The following is a 12,483-nucleotide window of genomic DNA, read 5'->3' on the forward strand; positions in this document are numbered from 1 at the left end:
TTGAATAGCCTACTGTTCAGCCATGGATACGCATGTACCACAGGTACCACATCTCACCGGATCTTCTCAGCGGGTCGCGATTCCGATCCGGTAGTAGATTCATTCGCGAAGTAGCTGCTTTTGAGTTGTTACGTCTTCTTTGGAGGCGCTTGGGCAGCTGTTAGCAAATCCCACCCCTCCTGGCTGGGCCTTTGCTCGCCCACTTGTCCTGGTGAAACTGGAGAGACCTCCGGCCACCAGTAAATGCTTCATTAATAAAAAAGAGGTACCACATTCGATATTTCGTAGAGAGGAATTGCTTGATTCCACCTATTAAATTACACCACCCAACTTGATAAGAATGGTATTCAATACTCAATGTCGGTGGTGCGTGGTTCTATCAAAATTGTGGCTTAAACACTGCTTTCTTTTTTCCCTACCTATTCGTTGGTAGCCTAAAGGACCATTTCAGCTGTGGCCGGACGGGTAGGTGAGCTCACGGGCTCAACATGAGAGAATTTGCCAACACTAGCCCTAGCAAGAGCAGTGCTTCGCAGAATCTACTAATGGATCGACTTGTTGGGATCCGGCGAGAAACTCGTGGGACTAATACGGCATTCAGTGCAGTTCGTGTTCGTGAAAACAAAACAATATCCTAAGAACAAAACAATAAAATAATCGCAATAAAAACGAGAATTATTAAGTTTTTATCCAGCGCAATGCAAAACGAACATTCTCGTGTATTCTGGGCTCTCCGCCAGTTTCACTATGGTTTGCGCGGCATGTTCACGAAATTCTTATAAACATATCGAAACGTTAGTAACTTATAATTAACTTAGCAGATAATACCGTTTTCTAATAGCAAGACCTGTTTTCCACATACGCTATGTTACTAACAAAAAAATACATTCAACATCCAATATTCAAGATCCTTGCAACTGACACAGCAACAAGAATACAAAAGAGTCTCGTAACGATAAATAAAAATCCGATTCCCACGGGTCTACGAGTGCAAGCCAATTTAAACCCTAACTGTGAAGAAATAAAAGTACTGGAATATAAAAAGAGACCCTGAACATAAAGTATCGGACTAATCCGCTCAAGGACGTCACGTCTGGTTGGATATATTCGAATTAATCCCTAGCGATGTTGAAAAACTCGTGCGCACGTGTAATCATCACGTGGAACTGAACGTTTAGAGCTACAAACTTGTTATACTTGCAACACCCGATACAGTACTTTACATTTAAATCGACTAAAATAATGCCTTAGAAAGCAGACGAAGAAGGAAGCTAGAAGCGATAATCTGTGCTCTGGTAGTTGATGGTGTGATGATAATTAGTGGTGGTAGGACCTCTTGGGAGTCCACACGGGTAGGTAACACCACCCTGCCTATTTCTGCCGTGAAGCAGTAATGCGTTTCGGTTTGAAGGGTAGGGCAGCCGTTGTAACTATACTTGAGACCTTAGAACTTATATCTCAAGATGGGTGTCGCATTTACGTTGTAGATGTCTATGGGCTACAGTAAACACTTAACACCAGGTGGGCTGTGCTTACACCTGTGCTCGTCCACTCATCTAAGTAATAAAAAAAAGGATAATAAAACTTTTTCTCTCTCTTTTCTTCAATCCGTGTCCACCCAATGCAGAGTGTAGGTATCTTAAAATGAATTAAAAGTCTGTGCATGAAGGTTATTGGACTTAAGGTTATTATGATAAACTAATGTAGACCGGTAAAATTGCGGGTCGCATAGAGAATAAGCGCGCCGTGGGCAGAACACCAGCTAGATGGTCAGATCTAGTAAGACAACCACTTGGTGGTAGTCTGTACCATGCGGTCCGTGCCACCCATCATCGAACACAGTGGAGAAACGTCACATGTGGTCGCGATCTTCAGCAGTGAGAGAACGATATAGAAGAATAATGTAGAGCAATTCCATGTGTGATATTTTTTCAGCCTTATAAAGGACATGATGTCATCTGTAGGATAGCTTTGCGGGTAGCGATCTGGGTGGACCTTGAAATTATATACGTCCATTTCTCCTACCACGTTATCAGGTTATCGGTCTGATTATTACAAATACTCTTAAAAAGCCTCGGAACATTCGAGTTTAAATCATAATTTGAAATTCGTAGAAAGTTAATAGTAGGTATTTCCTTCGATATTCGAAAATTAAACTGTTTAAAAAGTAGTTTTTTTTTAGTTCAAAGCTACACACACAACTTGCATAGGTCGTTAATGGGAAATTTCTAATGAAACACGCCTTAATACATATTCACCAAATACTTCCAAGATGAAGGAATAACATCGTTTAGCAAAAAAGAAACCGGGATAAATTATTATTTGCGTAATTGCCGGTGGCAGGGCGTCTTGTGAGCCCGGTCGGGTAGTAACCACTATCACGCCTGTTTCTGCCACGAAGCAACAATGCGTTACATGATTTCGATAAAAACATTTTATTGAAAAAACAAAATGTAACTTTACCTCGTATTTTTACGATACGAATGGCCACATGCCGATAAACACGTGAACGTTGTCGGTGTGTCAATTGTGTATGAATAAAATATTGTCTGTATTTTAAGTAACCACGTATCTGTTCGCCGGTAAACAGAAAAACGTGTAGGCACACATGTGTGCTAATTTGGAAACCTAATCATATTAGCTTTGAACTAAAAAAAAAACACATTTCTAACACGTGAGGTTGAGGTTATATGTATTTTATAAATAGAGAGGTATTTGTTACGAATAAATAATAAGTCGGTATTTGTATATATTTTTTTTATTTTTTTTATTCCTTATATTGGTGGATGAGCTCACGGCCCACCTGGTGTGTAAGTGGTTACCGGAGCCCATAGACAACTACAACGTAAATGCTGCCACCCACATCGAGACATGAGTTCTTAGGTCTCAGTTTTTACAGTACAACGGCTGTCGGTTTAAAGGGTGGTATAATCCGAAACGCATTACTGCTTCACGGCAGAAAAAGGCAGAGCGGTAGTACCTACTTGTGCGGACTCATACGAGATCCTACCACCAGTAATTACGCAAATAATATTTTTGCGGATTTGATTTTTGTTACACGATGTTATTCCTTCACCGCGGAAGTCAATCGTGAAAAATTGTCAAATACGTAATAATATATTTCTTTACAAAAATTGGTACCTGCCTCCGGGGTTCGAACACCGGTGCATCTCTTGATACGATTGCACCGAATGTCTTATCCTTTTGGCCAGGATGACTTCTACAGTCAATCTTTTATTAACTACTGAAATATATTCAACTTTTGAACTTTTCTATTGTTGTCTATATATTATTATGTCGTTGTAAAAGCGTAAGTGAATTATGCTTGTTGTTTGAAAATTTTAAAAAGTTTCTATTCAGGTAGGTAGGTATATTAGTTTTAGATTTACATTAACTGTGTATTTGTTGTAATCCTTCCAGTTTCAAGCGAAATTATTCGGACTGATTTCGGTGAAACTACTTATAAATTTTTTTTTGAAAGGACCATTTAATTTTCGCGTATATTCATTTTAACACGTTTTTAAGAATATATTCTTTCTATAGAAGCTTGTAATGTACTTCGAAAAAAAATTCTAACTGCCAAAGAAAGTTCTTTCAGAATCGTTAGATAGGTTAGACTGTTTCTATATTGTGTTAAGTGCTTACCGGAGCTACCAGACATCATAAAGTACATATGCCTCTATCTTCAGACATGAGATCTAAGTCTCAATTGTATAATGTCTGTTCCGTCCAAACCGCAATGTATAATGCTTCGTGATAAAATTAGATAGGCCTGTGAATCCTCTGTTTTCGCCCATACCAAGTGAACCGTTGAGAAATTTTCATTCGATATAATTGAATATGCAATTTCGAAAAGGGCACATCTCTGAAAACGTAAAATGTTCAGGAAAAAAAAAACTGATTATTTTCTAAAGCAGCGTAAAATTTAAAATATTTTACTTTCGAGATATATTTTAGTGTTAATTAGCAATTGAAAATTACTGGAATTATTATAAAATGTGTGTAGGTAAGCCTCAAAACTACATGTATATGAAAAAACGTATTTGACAAAATATGCGACATGTGCCCTTTTCGAAATTGCATTTTCCAATACAAACAAACAAACAAATCTTTCCTCTTTATAATATTAGTATAGATATAAATATATATATGGACCACGTTTTGCGATCACATGTCGCTGAAAGAACCTTGAATTTATACGACGACGAAACTGACCGAAATCGTCACGTTGCTCCTACGAACACTGTGGACATGTTTGTTCGTAAATATTTAGTAGTAGCTACGGTCGCGTGGCTTAACTTAACTGACGTATATTAGTGATGTAACACAATTATGAGCTCGTTTGGGGTTTGTGACGATCGTTTGCAGGATTTCGTCTCGCACAACACAAGGATAAGTTCGCTTCGACAATTTTTTTTATTGCTTAGATGGGTGGACGATCTCACACCCCACTTAGTATCAGGTGGTTATTGGAGCCCATGGACATCTACAACGTAAATGCGCCACCCACCTTTAGATATAAGTTCTAAGATCTCAGTATAGTTACAACGGCTGCCCCACCCTTCAAACCGAAACGCATTACTGCTTCACGGCAGAAATAGGTAAGGCGGTGGTACCTACCCGCGCGGACTCACAAGAGGTCCTACCATCAGTAAAAGTAAAGTAAAGTTAGCATGTTGCTAAACACCTTGACCGTTATTGTTTTGACGCTAACGTTGTAAGCTGCTGCTAACTCAGCGGTGAATTGAGTGCCGTCAGCTTCTACTATAGCCTTTAATTTGTATTTATTGACTTTAGTTCTCGGCGACAGTTTAGGTAGGCAAAAAAATTGTAGGAAAGGTAAGGTCAATGTTGGCACTGGCATAGCCAGGTAGTGCCGTAATGAGGCCGTTCGTCAACCTTCACTGACTTTAACAAATGTTAATTAACAAAAAATAATCCACCAATCTATGGAAACTAATGAACATTTTGCAATATAATAAGTTTTGTTTTATCATAACCCTGTATAAATTAAAACCAATTCCAAAATATGTAATTGTGAATCAATATAATATCAATCAGGGTTAAGACGTAGGGTTGTCGCTTTAATCTTACAATTAATTATCGGTTCATTTGGAATACTTGTGTCTGTGGGGAAGAATTCAGATTTATCTGTGTTTTGTACAAGAAATCCTAATAGATATGACTAAACATGCAACTGAGTCGCGAAGTATCAGCGTCTTCCGGTTTTAATGTTCGCACAGCCGTTGTAATACACAATCCTCTTCGAATTTACATCTCAAGATTGGTGGGGGGGGCACTCGCTTTGAAATCACTCGCCAGGTGGATCGTAAGCCGGTTCATCCCTGTGCAGCAATAAAATGGTTCTTTACTACCGCTCGAATTTGGCTCATACATAAATACTAAGTCGCATCTTTCGCTAATAAAGAAAAAAATCAAAATGAAAATTTGTCATTTAAGGTTTAATCTCTCGTCTTTTTTATTGTCATTAGTAGACGCTTTGAATATTTTTCATTTCTCCTCGTCAGGGATGAGACTAAGTTATTTATTATTCGTTGATAAGGGAATAAAATTTGAACTACCATGCATATTTTTTTTAGAACAAACAAACAAAAAACTTTTTTAATATTCGAAATGTCGGAATTAATATACTCGTAATGACAATAACAATGACAATGACAATAAATCATTATTCTATCTCTCTCTATCGATTCTATCTATCTCTATTCTATAAGCTAATTCTTTTTTTTTTACTATTTATAGTAAAAGTATATTTTTAAATTGTCTAAAACTCGTGCAAAATCGATGCAAATATTTCAAAAAGAAACATATTTTTTTTCAGTTACAACTCAAACGATGGTTTCGGTCGTGTGTCGGGAGAGCAGCTCAGCTTCGCGGCGCCCTCCGAGGACGAAGCCGAGTACCCGCCCGGCTCCTACCTCAAGAAGGGGAAGGTCTCAAGGGCAAGTCACACTGAATATGCCCGTTTTATCTCATTACACACGGCTGTAACTTTAACATTAACAAATACCTATAAACACAAAAGCATTAAGGCCTCTAAAGAGCCAATATTTGTTATTGTTGCTACCGTAAATTGTCCCATTTTATATATATATACAAAAACAATAAATTGAAAGAAAACACGTTTTAGTTTGGGACTCGGGTCAATTCGAATCCCGAAGCGATGCAGAGCATACTCCACTTCGCTGCTCTAAAGCGGGAGATAGACGCTTTGTGGCCGAACCGATTGCCAGGTACTATGGAGCGGCCTGTCAGGGCTTGTAACCGAAAGCGAAGACGGTCAAAGCTTTCAAGTATTCTACGATTAATATTAGCTGTTCGCCCACAGCAAGATCCGATGTCGCACCGGATCATTGAGAAGAGACGCCGCGATCGGATGAACAACTGCCTTGCGGACCTGTCGAGGCTCATTCCTCCGGAGTACCTGAAGAAGGGCCGCGGTCGCGTCGAGAAGACCGAGATCATAGAGATGGCGATCAGGCACCTCAAGTACCTGCAAGAGCGGGTCAATGGTTTGTACAGCGAGAATCGTTTCGTAGTTCGAAATTGTTGCCGAAGTTTACAGAGTAATTAATTCGATTATGACGAATCTTCATCGACTTAAAGATTTATGCTTGGTCTTACTTAAGGGCAGTAAATAGCGCCCTCCTGGCAGTTAGTTCCCACGTCAGACGAACGTTCAGTTGAAGAACAAGTTTGATTGCTTTTTGTTTGGCTGCTTAATATATATATATCGTCGCTGTCAAACCAAAATCTGTTATGTGCAAAAACTCTATTTTGAATTAACGAGTAAAAACATTTTCGTATAAAATTTTATATGAAGCTGAACTTTTAAGAACTATATCAAATGAAAGCTATAGATAAATATTAAAGCTATAGACACATAAAGGTTTTTTTATACAATAGATAGGGCTGTGAACTAACTATACGATAAGGTCAAAAAGTAAAAATCTCAAAAGTGCACATAGCAGATTTTGGTTTGACAACGACGATGTGCAGGTATTTATTTAAAATGTCTGGTCGTTGTGCCCAACCTTAGAGAGGGCTTATATCCAGCAGTGGACGTCTGTGGGCTGATGATAATGATGATGAGACTGTTTGATTCCTGTCGGTCTGTCCAGTAGTATAGAGTGAGATGAAATGACCGCGTGTGATTTATCACCGATTATAAAAAAGCACGATATATTGCTTACTTTTTATGTATATAAAATTAATATTGAAATAAATTACAACTAGTATCTATTGTGATGCATTTTTTTATTTTAATTGGCTGATTTTCTTTGAATTAGGCTACTAATTTTGATTATTTTAATTAAGACAATCCCTTGATTTATCGTTAGCTTCAAAGAAATAAAACTTTAAACTCTGTGAACTTTGACAATTATTTCGAACAATTTCTATTATAAAAAACTCCCCCCACCATACGATCTTTTATGCTCCCTCTAATCATCGACCAAGCAGTAAATATTTTGTTTGTAAATTTGAATTAGGGCCCGTAAATTTTCAAATAAATACCTACTAATTTGTCTGAAAATGACAGTTCATTGCATCGATTTTGCTGTAAATTGGCAAATTCCCCTAATACCTCTCGCTAGGCAGGAATATCAAAGGACTACAATGACATCGTTTTCTTCAGAAACTTTAAACATTTTCAGATTAATGTTGGAAATAAAAGTGAATTGTAATCACTGAATTGGATTTTCTCCTAAATACAAATTTATACCTACATTATCTTAGAATTTTAAAGTACCCTAAATCGTTTCTTTCGTGTGTTTGTAAACTTTTATGTGTATATATACATTGGCGCTGGCAGTGAATTCCTTCTATGCGTTTTATAACGCACCATCCAATAGGTATAGAACAGTTTTATCAATCCATTGTACCATTAAAAACTTGACCGGAACTATTATACAAAACTCTACTGGTTAGATTCATTGCAAAAACATCAAAACGCTTATCATTTGCCTCAATACCTTCATCAGTCCTTTCCTACACTGACTCGTGCTGCAAAAATCGTCCGTTGAAAGTTTACAAATCGACCGAATCGTAAGGGTTGCAACTGAAGGATGCTAATGTTATTGCAAGTCCCCACTAGAAGATGCTCCATCTTCGCGTGGGTTGTGTTTTAGCTGCTGAACGGACGTCCGGCGAGGAGTACAGGGCTGGTTACCAGGAGGCCGTGGCTGAAGCCGTGAGGTTCCTCGTCGAAGTCCAGGGCTACGGACCGGGAGACGGACTTTCCGTGTCCATGACGTCGCATCTGCAGAGGCATTGCGAAGCCATTACTAAAGGTATCATTTTTTTCTTCTCAATAGGTAAAATGGTCTTAATAGTAAGAGACGTTTTTATTATTATTATTACTAAACAGTTAATAAACCACCGTTATTACACATTTAGATCTGAAGAAAAACTAAATAGACAAAATAAAACAAATCACACACCAAATATCAGATTGACAGTGATATCTTCGATCTAAACTAAGCTACGATCAGGAAGAAAAAGGTTTTTTTTATTGCTTAGATGGGTGGACGAGCTCACAGCCCACCTAAGTGGTTACTGGAGCCCGTAGACATCCACAACGTAAATGCGCCACCCATCTTGAGATATAAGTTCTAAGGTCTCAAGTATAGTTCAGTATAGTAACTATAGAAATATAGTACATAGTAGTCTTTGACCATAAAACCATAATAATATTCAAACTTATGATTTCAATTAATAATAGTTGAAGTTCGGCTACTGCGGGACCACTAGCTATTATTATTACTGTATTCAATCGATTTATTGTAAAAACTTGTTAAAACAGGCGAACCGGTGCATCGAGAGAAGAGCCGGTCACATCCCGGGGGCTCGTCCTCGGAGACAGCCAGCTCATCCAGCAGCTCCCACGGGTACGCGGTGAAGGTTATAGCCAGCGCGCCGCCGCCAGCGCCGCCCACCTTTACCCAGGAGCCCTACGACGAACGACCTCCGGGACCTTACTCTATGGACTGCGATAGAGGTACTGTCAATCCACTGCCAGTATTACCACGTTATAAAACAACTAACAAATTCTACATCAGGTCTTATGTACTTTTGAAGTCGTCGTGGCCCAAAGGATAAGGATTTAGCGATGCACCGGTGTTCGAATCCCGCTGGCGGGTACCTATTTTTCTAATGGAATACGTACTTATCAAATGTTCACGATTGCCTTCCACGGTGAAGGAATAACATCGTGTAATAAAAATCAAACCCGCAAAATTATAATTTGCGTAATTACTGGTGGTAGGACCTCTTGTTAGTCCGCACGGGTGGGTACCACCGCCCTACCTATTTCTGCGGTGAAGCAGTAATGCGTTTCGGTTAGAAGGGTGGGGCAGCCGTTGTAACTATACTGAGACCTTAGAACTTATATCTTAAGGTGTGTGGCGCATTTACGTCGTAGATGTATATGGGTTTCAGTATCCACTTAACACCAGGTGGGCTGTGAGCTCGTCCACACATCTAGGCAATAAAAAAAAACCTCAGTAAAATGGTGGTCATTTACTGAGATTTTTTCAGTGGACTTTTTGGAGGATCCCGAGAAGTTACGTCCAGCCGCTTTGTTTCATTTTCTCAAATTTGTGCACTTTCATAGATATTAAACAGTTAATAAACCACCGTTATTACACATTTAAGCTTGAAGAAACACTAAATAGACAAAATAAAACAAATCACACAACTTCACTCCTCGCGTTCCCAGCAGTATATGTGTTGATATACGCAATTTGCTAAAACATAAATAGATGAACGTTATACATTAGATCTGAGCCTTACCGGCTGGTTACATAGTTAAGAAAGCTGAATATATTTTTTTTTATTCAAATTCAAATAGAGAACACTCTGTGGCTCTATGGTTGTAATTTCACTCTTCGTATAATTTTGGCGCCATTTAGTGCTTTAAAAGTCGTAACTGTGATTGCTTCTACTTCTAAGAAGAAACACACAACACTACATATGATATGATTTAGATTTTGTTATTAAAAAAGTTTACTTAACGTAAATTTTATACATTCGATCGACGAATACAATATAAAATCCTCTTCAAAAATGAAGTAGTTACAAGCGTTGCAACTTCATGCAGACAGAGAGTACACAAAATTTTATCATCAATCAATGTTTAAATCCGGCTATAAAAATTGTATTTACACTAAAACACGTTTTGTGAGAATGAAATACAGAGCATAGGCTTGTTCGCGTTTTTACGGCCCGCACGGAATAGAGTAGAACATTCTCGAACTTCCCAATACGAATTTCTTAGAGCTCTTCCACGATTAGATTTCGTTCATCTACTCGAGGCAATAGATGGCGCTCTCGGCAATTCGGTGCGGCCACAACAATAATCTTGACAAAGACTTCGATATAATCACCACTCCAGATAACCGTCGTGTATTAAGTGGAATGTTGGTCTCAGTTCCAGTGAATCAAGTGTCTGGTGCCGAGGGTGAGGCAGCCCGGGAGGGTCGGGACGCGGAGCTGGTGACTGCGGACCCCCGCCGCAAGTGCGAGCCCACACTACGGGCTATCAGGAAGCCGGAACACACAGAAGACTATCTACACTCATACAAATTCAAGAATTCTATTGAAAGGCGATTTTCGAGATCGCAGGATGAGGTGAGACTTAATTCCTAATTTTCATTAAAAAATACATGATTGATTGATTGACTAACAGAGAGAAGAAAATTATTTTTAGTTTATTATTGAAGTTGTCGTGACCTAAAGGATAAGAAGTCCGGTGCATTCGTATCTAGCGATGCACCTCGTGTGTTGTGGGGGCGTGTGACGGTTGTCACGTTAAAAGCGGGTACTTCATCAAGCTTAGTAAATGTAGGTAATGGTAATAGCGAGATACTTTATATTCACTGGTGGTAGGACTTCTTGTGACTACTGGTGGTAGGACCTCTTGTGATTACTGGTGGGGTAGGACTACTCGTGAGTCCGCACGGGTAGGTACCACTATGCTACCTATTTCTGCCGTGAAGCAGTAATGCGTTTCGGTTTGAACGGTGGGGAGCCGTTGTTGGCATTTAATAATAAAAGTGTAATTCAATAATAAATTAAGATTTTTATTACACGATGTTAATCCTTCACCGTGGAAGTCGATCGTGAACATATTTTGTTAAGTACGTATTTCATCAGAACAATTGGTACCCGCCTGCGGGATTCGAACACCGGTGCATCGCTAGATACAAATGCACCGGACGTCTTATCCTTTAGGCCACGACGACTTCAAAAATCTTGATTTTTACTCTCCCAAATATTACACCTGTCGTATTACAGTTCACTCTTTTATTTTATAAGACACCACCGGTGTACCGCAGAGCAGTCAAAAACAGAGCCTCATATCCTTATCGAGGTCGACCGGTGCGCACACTAAAACCACATTTATTGCTATTGTACCGAGAGTCTATTATTGCGTTACAGGCAGCTGAGCAAGCGGTGCGCATCGGTCACGGCCGCGTGTACTCACACAAGCGCCGTCGCGCCGCCAAGCCCGCGCCCTCCACCTCCACATCCGCGTCCGGCTCCACCGAAGAAGCCCGGGACACATCGCCGCAGGTAAACCAAACGGGATTTAGTTTTGTAACCGAAAACATATTCCGCGACACTAAAAAGAGACAGACATATACATATATGCCTGAGAGAGAACGAGATAGAGTATGTCTGAAGACTTAAGTACTACCGGGTGAGAAAAGAGGAACTTAATCTTGATCTTGGGGAGCTACCGGAGTCAATAGACGCTAGTGTGTCTGCAGGCACTTTGTGTCTTTTTTTATTGCCCTTTTAGGCAGACGAGCGTACGGCCCACCTGATGGTGAGTGGTTACCGTCGCCCATGGACTTCAGCAATGCCAGGGGCAGAGCCAAGGCACTGCTCACCGTCTGTCAACATCACGAGACGCTACCCTACTGAGTCTTGATATGTCATATAATGTTTTCCGGTAGATTCACTAACAAATGGTCCTGTAAAACTAATCGACTGTGTTGTAATTAAGTTTAACGATATCTCTGTTTAATTCAGGACACGTCTAGTGATTCGCCACATCATCACCATTACGAGAAACCTCCGCCTCCGACGCAATACGTTCCGGTATTCGCATTGAATGCTCTAGGTAATTATTCAATCGTAAATTGCAACAATACTCTAATTTTTTTTTATTATAACCGCTGGTCTATGTCATTGTTCCAATAATTATCTTACTGGTACCTGTGTAAATATAAACAAGTTTTATACGATGTGTACCAACATTTCTTCAACATATGTGTCTAATTTAAGGGTGTTATTTTAAGGTGAAAGTTTATTATTATGACGGATTTAAAGAAATATAGGAAAATTTTAATTGAGCTGGTAACTGTTTACTCAATGACTCTCTTGATAATTCCTTAAACTTGTCTAAAATAGAATTAAGTAAGTTTTAATTTACCTTATGAACAGTGATATTACCGT

General features: G+C 39.2%; 1 protein-coding gene across 8 annotated transcripts in view; it reads left to right on the forward strand.

The window, feature by feature from the left end:
- The window catches only part of LOC101746519 (transcription factor cwo), a 44,275-nt gene that overhangs the window by 28,789 nt on the left and 3,003 nt on the right, over positions 1–12,483 (forward strand). For 2 of the 8 annotated variants that reach the window (XM_012689160.4, XM_021347012.3), the window contains exons 2-9: positions 5,843–5,963; positions 6,152–6,254; positions 6,336–6,533; positions 8,151–8,312; positions 8,825–9,019; positions 10,451–10,650; positions 11,461–11,595; positions 12,058–12,148. In XM_012689160.4, coding sequence (XP_012544614.1) covers positions 5,843–5,963; positions 6,152–6,254; positions 6,336–6,533; positions 8,151–8,312; positions 8,825–9,019; positions 10,451–10,650; positions 11,461–11,595; positions 12,058–12,148 — 1,205 coding nt within the window. The remainder of the gene's footprint in view (positions 1–5,842; positions 5,964–6,151; positions 6,255–6,335; positions 6,534–8,150; positions 8,313–8,824; positions 9,020–10,450; positions 10,651–11,460; positions 11,596–12,057; positions 12,149–12,483) is intronic. The other 6 variants (XM_021347011.3, XM_062675038.1, XM_012689161.4 and 3 more) reach the window with 3 other exon arrangements.

Source organism: Bombyx mori, chromosome 22 (assembly GCF_030269925.1).
Source record: "Bombyx mori chromosome 22, ASM3026992v2".
In the NCBI taxonomy this organism is placed as follows: domain Eukaryota; kingdom Metazoa; phylum Arthropoda; class Insecta; order Lepidoptera; family Bombycidae; genus Bombyx; species Bombyx mori.